The following is a 20,297-nucleotide window of genomic DNA, read 5'->3' as shown; positions in this document are numbered from 1 at the left end:
CCCAGTGGCCACGGTTTGCCATTCCTGGCCAATGGAAGCTGTGGAAAGCGGTGGCAAGCACCTCCCTGTAGCCCGCACTGCTTCCCACAGCTCCTATTGGCCAGGAACAGCGAACCACAGCCACTTGGAGCTGTGGGCGGCTGTGCCTGCAGACAATGTAAACAAACTGTCTTGCGGCCCGCCAGCAGATTAATCTGATGGGGTCCATGGCCCATGGGCCGCAGCTTGTCCACCACTGCTTTAGAAGGTAAAGCCATGTCAACGTAAGCAAGACACACTGTTAGGTCATCTGGGCTCTTCACCCTCTGAGGTTCATGACCAACACACAGAACCAAGTGCAGATGGTAGACGAAAGTCCCAATGTCATCTTCATTAACGTAATCAGATAAATGGCTACCCCATTTCTAATAGCTTTTTTCTAACTATTACCACTTTATAGCCCTGAACTGTTTTTCCTCACATGGATTCTTTGTACTGAAGTTGTTTTCACTATATGTCTTTTGGGTTAAGCAAGAGTGGTAGGAAGTAATCCATATTACATGGATATAAAAATAGAAATTTTAATACCAGCAAAAACTATGCACATTTGTAGAACTAAAGCCAGACAACTGATCCCAATCAGCACCACGATTTCACTGGAAATATTAACACCATCAGAAAATTAGTTCAGATAAAAGATACTAGTGAGTGCCTACCTACAAAACAAACTAACCACTCCCTCCTCCCAACTGACTAGTTTGTTTCATCATGCAAACATAAGACAATTTTTGTATAACGTTACATGTTTACTTTCTGTACAAATACAAAAAAGAATAATGTTTCGTTGTTTGGTACATCAGATCAAGACTCCATGTGTCTGAAGTTTTGGTCCTGAATTATATAGCTCACAATTCTAATATTGCAAAATACTAATTAAGACTCCTATGGTAACCTTCGGAAAATGGAAAGCAATGATTAATCCCCCAGGAACAGAGGCATAAAATAGAGGGCAGCGTTCAGGTTGTCTGGTTGCCTCAGTGACTGATTTGCTAGGGGAAATGACAATATATTTGTGAGTGTCTGCAGCTGTGTATGTGGGAGAAGACCATGTACGCTGATATTGCTTTAAACCATACTGCTGGGTTTTGTGGTTAGTATTATAGTCCATTAGCAATCTTTGCTGTTTTTTGCAATTGTTTATAGATAGTTAAAATGTAATTTTTTTTTTAGCCTGGTTTCAAGACACTAATGTGACTCTGAAGAGATGTGTGTGCATGCAAACATGGTCATTTCACTTCCCAGTCCCCGGACTAAATTATGGTAACCTGAAGTCTTGACTGCCTCAGGCTTCTGTTTCTAGTATTTCTGCTTGAAAGCACTCTGAGCCAGCCTGCTACCAGGCTTACAGGTATCTTTCCTTCCAAGCGTCCAGAAACACTTTTCACTTTTCTTTAGTCCATTGTGACACATCAGTGGCAAATCTGATACCCACTGCACATCATGGTCAACTCTACAATAAACGTGTCAGTCCATCACAGACATGATCTGAAGCTGCCAAGAGGCCTTTTTCCTAATTACACATATCTGATAGAAAGATCACCCAAAAAACAAGTTACCTGGCACTGAACTACCGAGCAGACCTCAAAGCACTGAGGTGGTCTGCTGAAAAAGTGCTTTAATGTAGCCATTGACGAACTGATAAAAGAAAATGGAACAGGGCAAGATTGAGTCCAAGTGCCAGAAATACTATGGATGTGCCAAAGTACCAAAAAAACCAGGTACTGGAGCAGTACAAACCTAATTTTCTAGGCCTATCAGCCTCTGTTACTGAACCAACTGCAAGGAAGACTAGTACATTTAAGAGACTTTATAAGAGCTGGAGTGATGCAGAAGCACAGCAAACAGAAACCTGTTCACCAAACAGTGGCCAGGAAAGGACTGACTAGAAGGCTTGGAGAGCAGCATTTATAACCTGCATAGATTGGTGAACCACACGCAGCAGGAAGCCTGGCTCACACTGTACTATGCTACTGCTGTCCTCAAGGGTCAAAATTCACGAAGTCTCTGCAAAACCAGTCGCACTCCCATTAAGGGGCTAAAATCCTGTTTGTAAAGCGTTGGGCTTTTTTTCCCCACCAGTGTAGCTACACTAATACAAAGCACCCACCCTGTGTAGACACAATTTGCATCAACACAGCTCACTCACTAAGTCTAAAAATCGACATCAATTTTTTCCTCAACCTCCTCTCAATTAACCCCTCCCCCACATCTGAATAATTAAAAACAGAGTTTATCAAGGAAACAAATGGCAGACCCTGGACTGTAGCTGTAGTGTCACTGAATGCTAAAAACAGACACACACCCCCTTATTTTATCAGATTATAAATTAGTTGCTGCGGATAGGCTTTAAAAAGTTACATAATTACAAATAACCACCACGGTGTTTCCAAGAACCTTTATACATCTTTTTAATTAGATTAGCTTTACAAGCAACTTGAGAGCTCTTTATAATGAACACTGCTTTTCAAATAACATGACTTTATAGGCAATCTGTAAATGAATCCTGAATTTCTTTGCCTGTTATAGAAAAAGGTCTCGTGTTTTACAGCTGGCTAATGTCATGAATAAAAATAGTATTATGAAGCTTTATCTTTAACCAGGACTAAACACATACAGGTCATAAGACAGTTTAAAAAATAGCTTTAAACAGGGACCTGCTTTGTGACGCTCAAGATTGAAGATTTCAACTGACATGAAATGAACAGATTCTAAAAGGATACTATTAAAAGAAATGGCTGCTCTGATTTGTTGACCCTTTTGTAATGATTGACAAGAAATGATGAAGCAAAAAATTAAGCACTTTTTTTTTAACCTGTCTGGCAAGCTGAAACCTATACAGTAATTAGAATTCGATACTTTGCATACCTGCAGCAATAGAAGTTTGAATTACAGAGGGACTGGAACAGAATTGAGAGGTTTATGCTGTACATTTCTGAAACAAAACCAATCAAATCTCCATTAAAATAATACAAAAGCAGATAAAATTAAAAGTGGTGGCTTTTTGTGTGTGTTTGTTTTGTTAAAGCTGGCCTAATGCAAGGCACTGCACTGCAGACCAGACAGTAATGAAGATTTGCACTCCTTGGTCAGGCTGGCAGAGGCACTTACAGTAGAGGTGTCTTGTCTGATTTTCTGAAAAGGGAGGAAAGAGAAACTAAGCTGTAAAGGGTAAGAACTAATTAAGGTCTGAACAAAATGAGAGTTTTTCCATAAGGTCTCCTCCATTGTGTCACAATAATGAGTTTCCCCCTGCCCGCCCCCCCCCCCCCCCACCACCGGTCAGTTTGTCACTAAATAAAATAAGTGTTGTTGGGTTTTTTTCTTCCTTCATGTTTTACATGAATAGTAATCTTTTTAATAAAAATTACTGAGCTTTCCATAGAAAAGGTCTCTGACTGAATACAAACTATACAGATGCTAAAATTGTCAAAAGTTGTAATATTATAAACAGAAATATTTCTGTACACTCACATTGTTTTGGCTATGTAAGGAAATCAAGGACAGATAGAAAAATGGGAAGGGGTGAGCTCAAATACCAAAGACATTTGTAAATATGGATTTTCTTTGTTCTCTCAAACTTTAAAATTTGAGACTAGAACATCCATCTCTTAAGTAACAGAATTTCAAAGCTTTTGGATGCCTCATCTTTATTCTGTAAAGTCCATTTTTCCTTTTAAAAAAATGAAAATGTAAAAATAAAAGTAATTTTTTTCGCTAAATACTCAGGACTGATCAAAGGCCAGTGCCTTTTTGGGGAAATCCTTCAGCAGAGTGACAATCTGAAAACATATTACACATGAAGCCTGCAGTGATGCACTTCAGCCTCAGTGTACTGAATGTCCCCTTGATACTATATAACAGACCAAGAAGCCAGCCTGCAGATCAGACGGGACACCAATATTCAGAAAGAACACAAAGTGTGTGGATTTCAACGTTCTATTAACTTATGTATAGCAACAAAACAACTTTCAGAAAGGAAGAAAAAGGTGGAATTCTCTTGTCAAATACATAGGGAGGAGGTTCTGGGTACCTATAAAAGCCTAGGAAAGCCCTTATGTATCCTAGGAACTTGATGGTATTTACCAGGTCCCCAAAGCCACCTACAGCATGGATAGTGTCAAGTTCACTTAGTGCCAGTCACTTAAAAAAAACAAAGATATAGAATCCTTCCCCTCTGTGGATTCAACATACAACACCATGAATTAGAAGTTGCTGATAGTAAGATAGTGATTTGTTTCTGTTAACAAGCTTCATAAAGGACATAATCAAAAACAATACAGCAGCAATCTTTAAAAGTTCAAATTAGTGTGAGATATGAATACAAAACAATCAGGTTTTTAGCTGGTAATTAAAGTGCTCCTTTTCTGACTTTAGATGTAAAGAAAATTAAAGTGATCATTAGTTACTGGCAATTCTTATATTAAATTAGATCTTTCATGGCAAAGAACAGTATGAACAGTTTTACAAAAATAGATCAATGATATTTTGGAGAATACTGTATTTTTACTCAATTTTGATAAATTGTACCTGGTCATACAAAAATTACCCCAAATCCAAACTTTACCATATAAAAAAAGGGAGAGATGAATTGAATGACAGGTCTGGCAAAATATAAGAATGGAAAAATTCTATGTAGGGCACTTATTTCATGTCCATACGTGTACGCTATTTCTTACTGGTTGCTTATCTTCTTTACATAAGCAGTCACAGGTCTGGAGTCACAGTCACATAGCACAATGGTTCAGCAGTCAAAATCTTCTGTTTGATGCAACATTGAAACGCTGTGTTTGTTTCCGTATTAAAACATTGATTTCTTGTCAATTTTTCTTTATCCCATTATTCACATTCGAAAGTTAATAGTTTACTGGGGGAAAGTTGCAAGGAGAGTTGCTAGATTAAATCCTTTATAAAACGTCTTTCCCAATTGAGTCAGAAGGTTTATTGAGTTCAACCCTTACACCTTTTTCACCTGCAGAAAAATAAAAAATACATCAGCATAATGTTTAAGCATTTGCTAAAGAGTGTGCTATAATAAAACTACTGTGCCACTTCTATGCCTTCCTGTTGAAAGTTTGGTACCATGAAAAATAGGTATTTTAAAAAGGTGTTCAACACGCTTCAGAAAATAAAATACAAATTCATATACTTATTACCTCCTTATGGGCCAAATTGTGAGCAGCTACTTTTATATTCAGGAGAAAAAATTCAAACGTTGGTGCTTAAAGTCTGGATCCTAGGTGTCAATTGATTGAATTATGGCTGAAAATTGAGTCATTTATTTAGCTGCTCAAATATGGAGTTAAGAGCCTAACTTCAGACAGTCCATTTTGAAAGTGTAGGGCTCAGTCCTTACACAGGCAAACTCACAGAGAAGTCAAGTGAACCTCAGAATTTGGTCCATCATTCTACTTTTGTGAAGAGAATTACTGAAGAGAAGAGTTTATTAAATCTTTATCCTTTTTAACATTAACATCCTATCTGAGGTATACCCTAAATTGCCATCATTCCTGCCATTTTCGTTAGAAATGAACTCTAATACTGTAAAGTAAAATAGAACTGATTAAGCCTCCAAATCATTAACAGAAATCAAGTATTTAGTTTTGTAATTTTTAAATCTATAGAGATTAATGGTAAACCAAAAGAAAGACCCATCATCTACCAAGACCAGAGTTGAACTGCTCAGATTTCTGCATTCCCTAAAGCAGAGAAGGAGCTACATTCCTCACACTGCTTTAGTAGTCCGTGATGTCATCGACTGTACCAGGGTAAATAGGAATCTTAAGCAGTTTGTGCATCTGCTCCCACATTTGGCTACCGTTTAAATCAGAATCAAAACCATCATTGACTCAGGGAAGTCAGATTGGAACCAGATTCTCAAGGTGGTGAAAGTCACCATAGAGCCACTGACTTCATTAGTGCTATTCTAATTCCCAGCAGCTGGGAATCTGGCCCTATAACTATATATGCAAAAATATTTAAATTGACGTTTACTGCCAATGCCATCAACTACTTCACATTAATTTCATGTATGACAGCAGAACTAAGCTGCTCATTCTGATAAAGCTTGCTTATTTGCACAGGAAAATTAAATCAACTTCCTCTTGAAGGGCAATCCACAAGAGGAATGCAGATTTTAGCTAAGTGGGCTTAGGGCAGCCTTGCAGAAGAAGCAACTATCACAAATATCAACATTCGTAAATGAATACATTCTCAATTATTTTATTCCAGATATTCAGTTTTAGCTTTCTCTGCTTTTCAATACACACACTCTATTCAAGCTGATTTATCAAGTCCTGTCCAATTGTTGAAATTATCTTCTATTTTAGGTCCTTGCATGGCCCCCATTACCCTCTAAATGTATTTACCCTAGGTATTAGGGATGGGGAGAAGTAATATTCCAATTTTACAGACCAGGAACAGACACACAGAGGCTAAGTGACTTGCCCAATGTCATGTAGAAAGCATTTGACAGAGCAGGGACCTGAATCTGGGTCTCCCAAGTTACAGGCTACCTAGAGCCCAAACCATTTGACAACCTTTCTTCTAAAACATGAACTACACAAGTCATGTTAACTCTCTCTTGGTGGCTGATGTTAAGACTATTTACATGTTTTTTTCCAGAAAACCAATATATATAATATACAAAAGTGATTAATTACCAGTTAGATATTTTACTTTAGCTCGTGCTCTTTCATCTGCATCAAAATACCACACTGTTATTGCGTACCTATAAAATGGATGAAAATACAACAAATGAATTCCTGATGTCTGGAAAACAAGCAGTGATGTTTATTTACATAATATAACCCATTTAATTGTTAGGTTTTTTTCAGTACACTTGATAGAGTAGGATTAGGGGGAATAGAGGGAGAAGATTTTCTGTTAATTTCTACTGTTTTAATATCATTTATATGAAGGAAATTGTTTGAAAAGACGAAGTGGGTTTGCCATTGATGCTATGAATCTGCATTTTTCCAGTAAATGCTATACAATTATTACCCAAATCACATGAAAGAAACTGTATTGTATAGCCTGCAGCCAGACCATCTTAGGTTGTAGTCTCACATTTCATAAAATTAAGCAGGTTCAAGGTAGTATCCTGCTGATCATTCACAGCGAGGGAGAAGTAGTTATCCCTTCTAGACAGATTGACCAGCATTCTACAGCCCGTGTGTAGTGCATAATAGACACTGTTTAGTAGTTTCAGTAAGTGGCACCCTTCCATCTGAATCAGTACTGAACCAATGACCCGACAAAGCTTCCAGGGGTATTGTGCCTTTGGAAATACAATCTTTCAAACAAGACAGAATAAAGAGGAGGTCCTGCACACATGTATTTAAAAATCCCATGGTACACTTTGCAAAGGCAGTAGGGTGATGAACTAAATAGGCTAGAGCATAAAGGTTATTACATTCTGCCTAACCAAAAACCCATGAATTTTCCACAAGCTGCCTGTCCTACACTGTTGTGTAGTGTTGCTGTACACTGTTAAACAGAAACATACTTCAACCCAGGAGCCAGTGGTGGCTCCAGACACCAGTGCTCCAAGCACGCGCCTGGGGCGGCAAGCTGCGGGGGGCACTCTGCCAGTCCCTGCGAGAGCAGCAGGCAGGCAGCTTTCAGCAGCTTGTCTGAGGGAGGTCCACCGGTCCCGTGGCTTCGGCAGTAATTCTGTGGCAGGTACGCCAAAGTCACGGGCCCAGCGGACCTCCTGCAGGCACGTCACCGAAGGCTGCCTGACTGCCATGCTTGGGGTGCAAAAAAAAGCTAGTGCCACCCCTGCCAGGAGCAGCTGATTTCTGTACATTTAAATATATAGATTGCTTTATGACTCAAATTAAAAAAAAGTGTTCCATAAATGGAAGCAATTTATGCTTCTAGTTTACATTCCTAACATGCAGAGAAACATCACTTCTCTAATTCCTGTTGCTTGCTTTAGTCAGTAAGGTTTTCTTTCAGACAACAAAATACAGCCAGAGTATTTCTGCTTGACTCGAAAATTTAATGTTTAAATATACATTAATTTATTTAAAGTATTAGAAGTAGCAAATAGTTTGAAGTCCAAAGTCTCAAAATGATGTTAAGCAGAATTCCCCTTTACTGTGCACCACAGTTTAAGTATAGTGGAAAATCAAAGTTAAAATCAGGTCCAGATCAATTGTGAGCTACTTTTTTGTTAGAATTTTTTTCTACTCCACCCTTCACATAAAAACAGACACATCTGATTATGTAAGATAAAATTATATTTTCTGTATGATCCAGTTACTTGGTTCTGGATGTGAGAATCTCCACAAAATAGATTTTTAGGGAGTAGCAGCAATGTCATTAGACTTTCATCATTCTTGTCCTAGAGTTGAAATACAGTAACCTTTACTGCTACGAGTAATAATGGGCAACATCAACCTTGATATTTCCTAACTTTTGAGTACTCAACTGTGCAGTCAGAATATTCACTCTCAACTGGTTTAGACTTTTTTTTTTTTTTTTTTAAATGGACTTTCCCCCTCTCCCTCTCCCCATTTTTTTTCCATAAAAGAAATTTCAGTGTCTGGAATTTTCCTATTTGGCTAGTTACCACCAGAATGCCCTGGCATACACAAGGTGCACAGTAAATCTGCCAAGGGCTCCTCCTCCTCACGCACTTCACCTGATGTGCATCTTGCTGGAGTAAACCTCTCAGAAGGTGCATATTGAGTGAGGCACTAGTCTTACAATGCAATTCATCCAGTGCCCCTACAAGAACACACACATGCACTGCGCACCCAAGTTAGTCTGACATACATATACCTACATTCCTTTGGGGTGTTGCTTTAAAAAGTGCTTTTGTTCTGATTACTTGCACACCCAAAGTAGGATAATCCTAAACACTACCAAACAGTATGTAATAATCATCTAGCTTTTATAAGGAGCTTTTCATCAGCAGAATCTCAAAGCACTTTACAAGGTCAATATCATTACCCCATTTTGCAGTTGAGGAAATTGATGCACAGAGCAAGGAAGTGATCTGCCCAAGGTCACCCAGCAGGCCAGTGGCAGAGCCAGGAACAGAACTGACATCTCCTAATTCCCAGCCCACTATTGTATCCTTTAGGCCATAGTGCCTCACCAAATCGATGTTACCAAAACAGTCAAAAGGCTCAATGAGGGCTATTTCATCTTTTTTTCCCCTTCTACCTAATTTCAACTTTCTTCTCCCAGCAGTTTTGACTATAGCCACTCAAAAAAAGATGGCAAGAATTTAAAAACAGGAACACACATTTTCTACCTATGATCCTTGTCCTCAAAAAAGCCTGGAACATTTTGGCACAAGGACTTAAAATTAAAATGCTGGGCAACATTAAGTATGGATGTCACTACTAGCATCCCAGCTTTTACATCTTGACATGTCAAAATGTTATGTGCAACATGAAATGTGGATTCTACAGAATTAATAATTACAATGATTTAGTAGTTAAAGTCACCCCAGTAGATTGGCAGATAGCATCTGGTAATGCCACATTGGAGACACAGGTTTAGCAGTGACTGCAGATATGTTCACCACCATTACCACACCGCCACAGAATTAGTAGCACATTGGTGAGAGCGAAGTTCTGTTTGAGATTCAGACAAGGAGCAACATAGTACTCCATGTAATAGAGAGAGCTGAGAACAGAGGAGCATCCCATCCTTTCCCCAGCCACAGCCACTTTTGTGGTGTAAAACTGGCGGGGAAAATGAAGGAAATTTTAAAATAAAGACACTAACGTCCCCAAATTAAAAGAATGCCAAAGAAAATTGCTATGCCTAGCCAATCTGAAACAAATGCTGTCTAACTAGGAGCAAGGAGGAAAATTAATACAATATAGGCCTAATAAAAAGCCAGTTGTAATCAGTGAGAAAAGACATCACTGACTATGAGTAGGACCCTACCCAATTAATAGCCGTGAAAAACATATCATGGACTGTGAAATCTGGCTATTATAGGGGAGGGGCAGGGCTGGGGGCACCCTAGCTAGGGACTCATATTGTGCACCGGCCTTCAGCTGCTAGTCCTGGCCTGGGCTAGGGAGCGACAGGACTTCTTCCCCTGGAGCTGAGTCAGACCCACCTGCAGGAACCTCCCCCAGCTGCAGGAAGCTCTGTGGCTGCTGGCTGGGTGCCCAGCTCTGAAGGCAGTGCGGAAGTGAGGTTGGTTGTCAGCCCCCGACCCGAGCACAAGGCTGCAGCTGTCTGTCCTGGGCACGAGGCTGCCAGGAAAACCCAGACATATGGTAACCCACCCCCACATACTCTGTGACCCTCACTTCTGCTGGCTTTAGAGCTGGGTGCCCAGCCAGCCAGCAGCTGCTCTCCGGCTGTCCAGCTCTCTAGGCAGCACCCGTACCAGCAGCAGCACAGAAGTAAGGGTGGCAACCCCACAACTCCCTACAATAGCCTTGCAACCCCCTCTCCCCTCCCCACGACACCCCCTTTTGGGTCAGGACCCACACAGTTACAACACTGTGAAAGTTCAGATGTAAACATCTGAAACCACGAAATTTACTTTTTTAAATCCCATGACCATGAAATTGACTAAAATGGACAGTGAATTTGTAAGGGCGCTAACAATGAGCTCTGTATCAGGCCCTTTATGAGGCTGATCTAGCTTTGTGAAATCAAAATTACCAGTGGTGTCCTGTTTTGAGTATTTATGTACCAAAAAGGATTTTCTGAATACTCAAAATTGTACCCAGAACTAGATTTTCTAGAAAGAGGAGAAAATGCATAGGAAGACTACAGTACAATGGCATTCTGACATCAAGCATCAGTAGTATGTTTGCAAAGGAGCCTCAAACTGTACAAGAAATGGGCTTTGTTTCAGGCCATACTATATTAAAATTTCCTCCTTGCTCTTAGTTTGTCATTATATGTTCTTCTACCTCTAACAGAGGCTTTTTGAAATACATTCTTACATCTCATTCATCTTACCTTGTAGCAAATGCTGGCTGCACTTCATGAGGGTTGCGGCGGTCAGACCAGAAAAACAGCAGTCTATCAAATTTGGGTTCAATATCAGCAAATTGAGCTTTGCCTTCTGGGAATATTCGAAGAATACCTCCACTTACCTAAGTGATTTAAAAAAAAAATAAACAGTTTAAAATATTTATTTACTCGTCATCCAGTGATTTCAAGGTGCTTTACAAATAGCAACTCTCAACCCCCATTTTAAAATAAAAAGTTTTTTTGGTTTTTAACCATTACCCATTTGAGGAAGTGAGATAGACGTTACGGTGGTGACCAAAACCACAAAGCAAAATGAACACAGCCCAGAATTAGAACTCTGCTCTTCTGAGTCCCACTACGTTTTGCTCTCTCCAAGGGCAATTATTGATTTGCTAATGATACGTTTAAAAAATCACGAATCTGTAATTTAAAAGAAAAAGTTAACTCTTTTTTTAAGCTTTTGGGGAATCATTGTTCTTTGGATGCCATGTCACTGTCCACTTATTTCAAGCCCTTCCAAACTTGGAGCTCTTAAATAGGTGGGTGAGTATGCATCTCTACAGAATACCAACATCAGAAAAAGGAGAGAGAGTTACTCACAATTAATATTTTTCTAAAGATCCTGGTCACCTTGGGTCACATCATGCCTCCCTCCAGCTGGTTGCTCTGAGGGTATCATGTCTCTAGTTTTTTAGCAATACATAGCGTATATACTAAAGTACTAGAACGGCTATTGTGGCATCTACAGAACAACTCTGACATTGTTTTCAATGGGCCTTCATTTTCTCCAGAGGAAGACAGTAGTTTGCTGATTATGGGGAGGCTATGGTTCTTTTTTTCCCCTCCTTCCGTCCCTTCTCTACCCAATGATTCCTCCCTTCTACCTCACAAGAGCCTACCCATTCTTCATTCCTGTAATCCGTTCATCCCTCTCCTAGGAAGGCTGCTTCTACTGTTGAGGACAGGAGGAGGACTGGTTCTATTCTGCTCCTCCACCAATTTGTGCTTCTGCTTGGGGCCAGAAATCAAACTGGTAATTCAGGCGAGGCAGGTCAGCTATAGGTAGTTTAATCAGTGAACAGGAAAGAACTCACCACACTGAGTGAAAGCCTCCTCAAAGCCATGAACTGATCTTTTCCCCTTCTCTGTGGCATAACCCCCCGCCCCCATAAAATTAAAGTCATTAGTGCTCCAAATGCCAGTCTGGGCAGCTGCTGCTAAGACCCTTGAGTAAGCCACGATTTTTAAAGGAAAATCAGCAAAATGTTCAGCCCTACCAATCTCTTTACAGTTTGACGGATGCAGCCATGCCAGAATGGGCTAGTAATTTACTTTTTAAATGAAAGAGGTTTACCATTTTGCATAGAGGTGTCAGAGGTGCAGGCTTTGTGGGCTCCCCTGACCTGGTTACTTACACTCACTCCAACTCAGTTTTCAGATCTTCACATTGTACACATATACCATCTAACCCACAGGGCTGTAGAGTGAAGAGACAGTGTCATGAAAACCTTTGAACATGAAAATCACCACCACTGAACTCAGCTGTAGCCAGTTAAGCGCAGGGATTTGCATATCAGATCGGATTGGTTAATATTCCTCCTTATTTCAGTTCTCTCACTTTTAAGGTGCTAAGCAACAGAAATGTGCTGATAAATCTCATGACTTTTCAGACAATCATGAGTGAGCTTTGCTTCTGTACATAATAATAGGGAATAATCTCTGTATAACTGATTGCTCCTTAGTCCCTCGGCAATGCAATCTTTGTCAGGGTCTGAATTCATGTTATAGCTCTGCATATCTTGTTTGGCTATACTGAACCAGGATTAGCTAACAACACTGCCACAGTGTTAACTGCATTTAGACACGTTAGTCGGGCCCCAAATCCCAGAGAGTAACTAGAAAACTACTGGCTAAAAGCCAAAATGGAGATTTCTGTTAGATCCTGCACACAGAATGCTCAGAACAGTGGTTGCTACAGCCACAGTACCCATTTACTAGTCTGTGGGCTAGTTTATATCACAAAGGCTTTGCCAGTGTATCAACAATATAGTGAAGATTCCAGTCAAGGGAGACATCCTTCAGAACCTGAATTTATTAATTCTGCCATAAAGTACATTCGACTTTTTGGGAGCTCAGAAAAGACCTTTTCTAAGTCTTAGGCCTGGTCTATAAGCTATTTTTGTACTTACGACTATTTTGATTGGCAGTGATTTAAATAACCCAACACAATAGTTACACTGGTACAACTTCTAGGATGATTGCAGTTATGCCACTATAAAGGTGCTTTACCAGTATAGCTTATTCCTCTTCCTGTAGGAGTACAAGCTATATATTTTATATGGCATCTTAATGTGGTATAAATGTGTCCATACTAGAGGGGATTGTATTGCTTTAAACTCTACTGATATATTTAAAATGCTACAACTGGTGTTTTTAAACAACTCCTTAACCTCCAGCTTCTCCCTTCAGGCAGAATGGGTGTTGGCTACTGTTTAATGCCAGCGTGACTCAAAAAAATTTAATTAAAAAAAATTAACAACCCAAATGCACTACAAAGTTAAAGCAAAGGTAATATCTTTCATTTGTACTTTCATACTAATCTCATTAATACATTCCCTCTTCAGTTACTTTTTGTTTAATATCAATTGGAAAAGAGGTTTGTTCTGTTTATATTACATTAAGGCAGTGGTTCTCAAACTTTTGTACTGGTGAACCCTTTCACATAGCAAGTCTCTGAGTGCGACCCCCTGATAAATAAATTAAAAAGCAATTTTTTATATAACACCATTATAAATGCTGGACACAAAGCGGGGTTTGGGGTGGAGGCTGACAGCTCGTGACCCCTCCCATGTAATAACCTCGCGACCCCCAAGAGGTTCTGACCCCCAGTTTGAGAACCCCTGCATTAATGTGTATTCATATGTACGCTTATAATAATTTTTAGGTATCTGGGGTGCTCAGATACTAGTGTAATTGGCTTATTTTATGTCAAATAAGACATAAAAAAATGTATACCATATTAAGCTTATTAGCCCCTTCCAGCCTCCCACTCCAGGAGGTTCTATCAATATCCTTCAAAACCCTGAAGCAATAATGCTTACTATTTGGTACACCTCACCAAGTAAGTGATATGGAGCTCAATGAAAAGCTTCAGGACCAGGAGCAGGAATCCTAAACACACACAGGAAAAAAATTGTTAATTTCTCTTATATAGGAAGACAAACTACATACCTTGGCATCCCAGTCTTTATTAAGATAATATATACATGTGACACATCTTCCGTCTCCATTTGGATTATCAACATGACGCACATATCCTGTTCCATTGCCTGGATAACAAGCCACCATTGCCTGCAATCAAAGAATCACCATATGAACCAAACGGACATTTCTCCTACCTATAAAAATGGATTTCTGCACTTCATCTATGTCAGTTCACACTTAAAGCTTTTACTCCAACTCACACCTGTTAATAGGCATCAGCATCCATCGAAAGCTCCCTGCACCAGTGTAGCTATGGAAACAATTTACAAGAATGAAAAACATTCTCTTTACTTTCAGCTCCACAAGACCTGACTCACTGAAAGACTCTGAACAAAAATCCTCGAGACAGAAGTTCTGCTTGATATTTCCTTACTCCCTACCTGTCTGAATGACTCCACAATGAAAGGCAGATGTGCAAATGAAAACAAAGCTTACATTTTAAAAGTCATTCCTTCAAAATGTTTCTATATATAAAACAAACCTTCCACAGAAGAACCCCTACACTATGCTTTCTAATTGATAGTTTGCCAAGGTGAGTATGGACAAGTGGCAGATTCCATTTTTTGTGAATTAAGTCAATCTGAATTTTTTCCCACACAATAAGCAATTTCACATGAAAATCTAAGGATTTTATACTGCCAGCCATCATCATAATGCCCGAGTACCTATAATCATCATACACCATATTTTTCATTTTTCTTTTAAACTACAATTATGACTTTCGCATTTTTGCAAAGGGTACGATGGCTCCACCCCCACCTCCCTGACAAACTAGACTTAGTGATGCCTAGGCTTAGAAAGGATCTCTAGACAATGGGCCTTCATTGATTAAGTTGAAGTTAGACTAACAAATTTAGCTCAATTTCAAGCCCTAACCATAAATTTTCAAATGGCTGAGCAAAGTTTCAGTCATGCTAATCTTAATATAATCAACAAGAATTGTACAGCTTATGCTTTGTTTAACATTTTAAAAACATGCCCCACACAATTTGAAGTCTTTCAGTGCATGCTTTGCTGGCACTATGTTTGGATATTGTGGTTGGGAGAGGATTTATGGAGGCAAAGCCTTTTTAAAAATAAATAAATAAATAAATAAATAATGGTTTCCATAATCTAGACAAACATAGGGTATTATAGAGTTTATTCCAAATGCAAGAAATTGCTGTTTGGCACATAGATTGAAGGATATTTTAATAGCAGGTTTTAAAAACATTTAAGGTTCATTCAGTAAAGACTTATTACAGCCTAAAGTTTTCACGTGTTAATTATAAATGGGAAAGAAGATCTTGCTACAAGAGTAAAAGCCAACCTACATATTTTAATATTTAAAACACAAATACAGTCCTACGTAGAGAAATTAGAATAGACCCTTTGTTAAAGATGGTGTCAGTAAATAAATACAAGTTTAAAATTTGGTGAATCCTAACAAAGTATGGACATATAGTCACATTAATGCAAAAAGCTAAGTTAATATGACATTATGGCAGAAATCTCAAGGCCACAAAACCCACAAAATTCAGAGTTTGCTTAATTCCTTGCATTCACTGTTACAGGATCTTACGTTAAGTAAACATATTACACAGAGTAACATGACCTAATATTTGGCAAGGTCAACATTTATCACTGTTGCCACAGGAAGATTAATTCAGTATTGTTTAGATTTTGTGGGTTTATGATACCAGACAATGTCATATTAGTGTTCTGCAACTTCCTGTTTTTATCCACAGGAATTAAAGAATGAAAAATGAAGCTAGTTTTGAAAAGGAAGGCATTGGCTCCCGTAGAAAGACAACATCTCTTTTGAAAAAATGTCAGTCTACCACAGAACCAATATCTGGTATTCTAGAACTTGCACAGCTTTGAAAGCTGAGTCCAGTTTTTGCTGGATCCAGCCTCATCCACGCCTATCCCCAGCTGTTATTTCATCTGCACCTCCATCCAAATTTAAAGGAATACTAAAATATATAAGAAGTTATTTGAGATGTTTGGATGAGAAGTGCCACATAAGTCCATTACAGATATTAAGCCTCAACACCCAGATGAAACAGGTATTACTAAACTCAAGTAACAGAGCCTCTCTGTCTCAATTTTCTATTAATGACCTGAAGATCATTCACTGAGTCAGTGAGAATCACGAGTAAAACCTACGAATCCTGCTTTCCATACCACGCCCTTCTAGCCACCAGAAAATACTTCTTCAAACACACACTTAAGTGCATCCAGGGAAGAAAAGTTATGTAGTTAGAACAACATAGCTTCCACAAATTTGTAAATCTGGAAGGAAACCAAATGAGTAAGTTACAGGAAGATTCTCTTCATTTACTATTTCTTGACTTGATCCAGGATACTGGATCGTACAATTTTAATTTTGCCTATTGAATCTAAAGGAGAGCCTTCAAAGCCATCTGAAGACGCAGACCCACCAGCCCTTTTTAAGATAGTACAATGAAAACCTCATTATCACCACCTAATCCTTTAATGTGGAATTTCCAATAAATATGTTTAAAGTCAGTTGCCAGTATACTAGAAGAAAAATAGTTTTGCTGTGACACTTTATCTGGCTAATATATATTGGTCATATCAGTAACGGTGACTCAGCATTTAGAAGCAAAATGGAAAGCAAACGGCAATAAACCAATATCGCTTACTATATATACGTATATTGCTTTATTATTCATTCCCTCCTGCCCCCCCCAACTGAATTACTCTAAAGGAAAATTAGAAAGCTTACAGTTTCCATAGTGTCTGTGAAATGTATTTTTTCTTTGCCCAAAACAATAGCAATATGTTCTCATGTACTGCAAAATTATTCATATTTAAGAGTTTTTGTTTTGCTACTTAAGGATACGGCAGTTATATATATGTACAATGAAATCACACTATGTTCTTCCATTATATGATATGTACGCGTGCGCGAGTATGTGTGTGTGTGTGTGTGTAATACCTTTATTTTTATTTCTATCTAACCCTCTGGATGGCAATACTGAAAATAATGCAGCAGTAAACTCGCAGCAGAAAGACATACTATTGATTTTTGGGTGCTCATTAACTCCAAGCAAATCTCCAAACCTTCTGCGGGTACACCACACCTTCTTTGTCAAAATTGGCAGATGTTAAAAGCTTTTTAAAAGAGAATGACTATAGGTGTGTCCATATCTTTTTATTATTTATTTATATTGTTGATGTAGGAAGTTTATGTCTATTTCTTACTTTGGACTTTCCCTCTTCTTCCCCATACAGCTAGGACACAGACACAAAGTTCTATTTATTTATAGTACCTCAAAAGTTTGTAATGACCAGAAATAAGGTGTTTATACCATAACAGTCACAAAAAAACCCCACAAAATAACATGAGCATAGGGCATTTGTTAAATGTTCACCTATAATCTGTAACTAACTCTTTTAGTGTTTTACTTTGTTCTAGAAAAATTGGAAACCTTTTCCACAGAAAAACAGACCCTGCTCCTAATCCTATTTTTGCATTCATTAACTTGGAGCTTTTCCCCACACAAGACTTTGAAATAGAATTTACAGTATAGATTTCAGGAGAGTAAGTTAAGTGCTTGTATAAATACAGAGTGTATAAAAGTGTTCCACTTCCTTCAAAACCCGCATCTGGTACCAATGTCCCCTCTAGGTCCAAATAAGTATGTTTCCTTCCCTGTAATGCAGAACTGCAAGGCCTTTTCCTGAAAAACAATCTTTGATAATACAGAGTAGATGTTTAAGGTTTAACCAAATGTAATCTCTCTGCAATAAACAACAGCGTGTGGCTGAGAGACTAGCAGTGTCAAGTCATGCATTTCAAATCTATACTTAGACCCCTTATGAGTATCATCCTTGAATAATACATTACAAGTTTAATATAGGGAGTTGTGTGTAAAATTGATGATTTCCCCCTCCCCACTCAATGTTATAAAAGATTAGCAGATGTGACAGACCCAGGCCAGTGGGGTGCAGGAGTCTGGTAAAGGGCAAATATACTGGTCACTGGCTGAGTAGTTTTCTGTTCCCTGAGTGACCAAAGCAGGGTCTGCACTAGAGTAGTCAGGAACCTGCTAGAACTAATTAAGGCAGACAGGCTGATTAGAACACCTGCAGCCAATCAAGGCAGGCTAATCAGGGCACCTGGGTTTTAAAAGGAGCTCTCTCCAGTCAGATGGGGAGGAAACAGAGGAGAGGAAGTGCGTGTGAGAAGCTGGGAGCAAGAGACACAAGGAGCTGAGACTGAGAGGGTGTGCTGCTGGAGGACTAAGGAATACAAGCATTATCAGACACCAGGAGGAAGGTCCTGTGGAGAGGATAAAGAAGGTGTTTGGAGGAGGCCTTGGGGAAATAGCCCAGGGAGGTGTAGCTGTCACACAGCTGTTACAAGAGGCACTATAGACAGCTGCAAATCCATAGGGCCCTGGGCTGGAACCCGGAGTAAAGGGTGGGCCCAGGTTCCCCCCAACCTCCCAACTCCTGATCAGACACAGGAGGAGGAGTTGATCCAGACTGTGGGGGAGATCACTGAGGTGAGCAAATCTGCCAATAAGCGCGGACCTACCAAGGTAGAGGAGGAACTTTGTCACACAGGATAATTCATTATTTCCTAGTACCAGGAGACACTTCATGAATAAAAGGAATCACTAATACTGACTTTAGCCACAGGATTGCCAATTTTGGTTGAAATGTATTCTTGGAGATTTCGTCACACAACAATCTTTAAAGATTAATCTTTAATTCCTGGAGACTCCTGGCCAATCCTGGAGGGTTGGAAACCCTGTTTAGCTGGCTGCTTCATTCTTTGTTTGAAATTTATCTTATTTCTAATTGAAGGCACAACAGGAATTTTGACACTGGAATTTAGCTTACAAGTTAGCTTTTTTGATTTAAATAAAAGTTTTGTGCAACGAGAGTTAGTAGAACTGGACCAACTTTAATAGGAAGATTAACATTAGTATATGTTTTAACACTGTTGAGGTACACAGTGTATGTTTGAAAACAGATTAAGATTACACAGTCTATGTTTAGTGCCCAAGTCAAAGTCTCAGTGGCTGACTAAAATTCTTAATGAACAGAAAGACTTGCTACTATAATCACACCTCTTTAAAACAGATATTCAGCACAAATGTGTAAGAAGCATATTTTAAAGTGGACAATTTGTATATATTGTATATCAATTAATGCTGCCAACATCTGTTCTCCAGCCTAAGCATGACATACTACCCAACATTTAGTCTGATTATCTGGGTAGCATCTTGGTGCTTATAAAGTTTTTGAATGAAAACTAGATAAAAAGAAACAGTAGCTGATTACGTGGAAAGGTCAGGATGGATAAAAACCAATGTTTGTTAAAAATATCAAAAAATCAGATTTAAAAAAAATTAAAGTAATTTTTTTTAAAAATGGGTATATTTGAAATTATGATTGCCTAAAATTACTATGACTATTAAAATAATTTAGATTAAATAAAGTAATAAGCAGTACAAGCTGCTGTCAAGTTTTAAAGAAAGTTAGCCACTGAACTGGTGGAAATCACTGACTAAACACCTGGAATCAGTTATTTGCTGAAGGGCTAAACCAGCTTATGATAGCAGTAGCCTCTTCTGCAGGAGCAAAGACACTCATCTTCAATTCAGTTTTTTCATCTAATTTAGTTTAATGACTAATTGATTCAAAGAGGGGAAAGCAACTGGGAGTTGAGAAAGCAAGCAAAGTTGGTTTTCCCTCTTTCGATCTATGAATAAAAGCTATGTGAGAGAGGTGGTCTACTCATAGGCGTCGACACTTTGGTACGGGGGGAAAAAAAAAACAGTGGGTGCTGAGCATTCACCAGCAGCCCCCTCCCCTCTAGTGCCTCCTGCCCGCTGGCAGACCCAGCGGATCAGTGCTTCCCCCTCCCTCCCCGTGCTTCCCTCCCACTGCAATAGGCTGTTTTGCGACATGCAGGAGGCTGGGAGGGAGAGTGAAGATGCAGCACGCTACGGAGGAGGGAGTGGAAAAGGGCAGGAAGAGGTGGGGCGGGGTAGGCCTTGAGGGAAGGGGTG

The 20,297-nt window shown here is 39.1% G+C and overlaps 1 protein-coding gene across 3 annotated transcripts in view; it reads right to left on the bottom strand.

The window, feature by feature from the left end:
* Positions 1-2,422: 2,422 nt before the first annotated feature.
* The window catches only part of EGLN1 (egl-9 family hypoxia inducible factor 1), a 44,622-nt gene continuing 26,747 nt past the window's right edge, over positions 2,423-20,297 (bottom strand). Inside the window, exons 2-6 of one of the 3 annotated variants that reach the window (XR_007773832.1) lie at positions 14,233-14,352; positions 10,987-11,123; positions 6,699-6,766; positions 4,716-5,008; positions 2,423-3,171 (exon numbers count right to left, since the gene is read on the bottom strand). Coding sequence is in view for 2 of the 3 variants with exons in the window: in XM_050949135.1 (XP_050805092.1) it covers positions 4,944-5,008; positions 6,699-6,766; positions 10,987-11,123; positions 14,233-14,352 (390 nt within the window). In the remaining variant the exon portion in view is untranslated. Of the gene's footprint in view, positions 5,009-6,698; positions 6,767-10,986; positions 11,124-14,232; positions 14,353-20,297 lie in introns of all 3 variants that reach the window. The other 2 variants (XM_050949135.1, XM_050949136.1) reach the window with 2 other exon arrangements.

This window comes from Gopherus flavomarginatus, chromosome 4, assembly GCF_025201925.1.
Source record: "Gopherus flavomarginatus isolate rGopFla2 chromosome 4, rGopFla2.mat.asm, whole genome shotgun sequence".
NCBI lineage: Eukaryota > Metazoa > Chordata > Testudines > Testudinidae > Gopherus > Gopherus flavomarginatus.
This window is presented reverse-complemented; position numbering and strand designations above follow the sequence as displayed.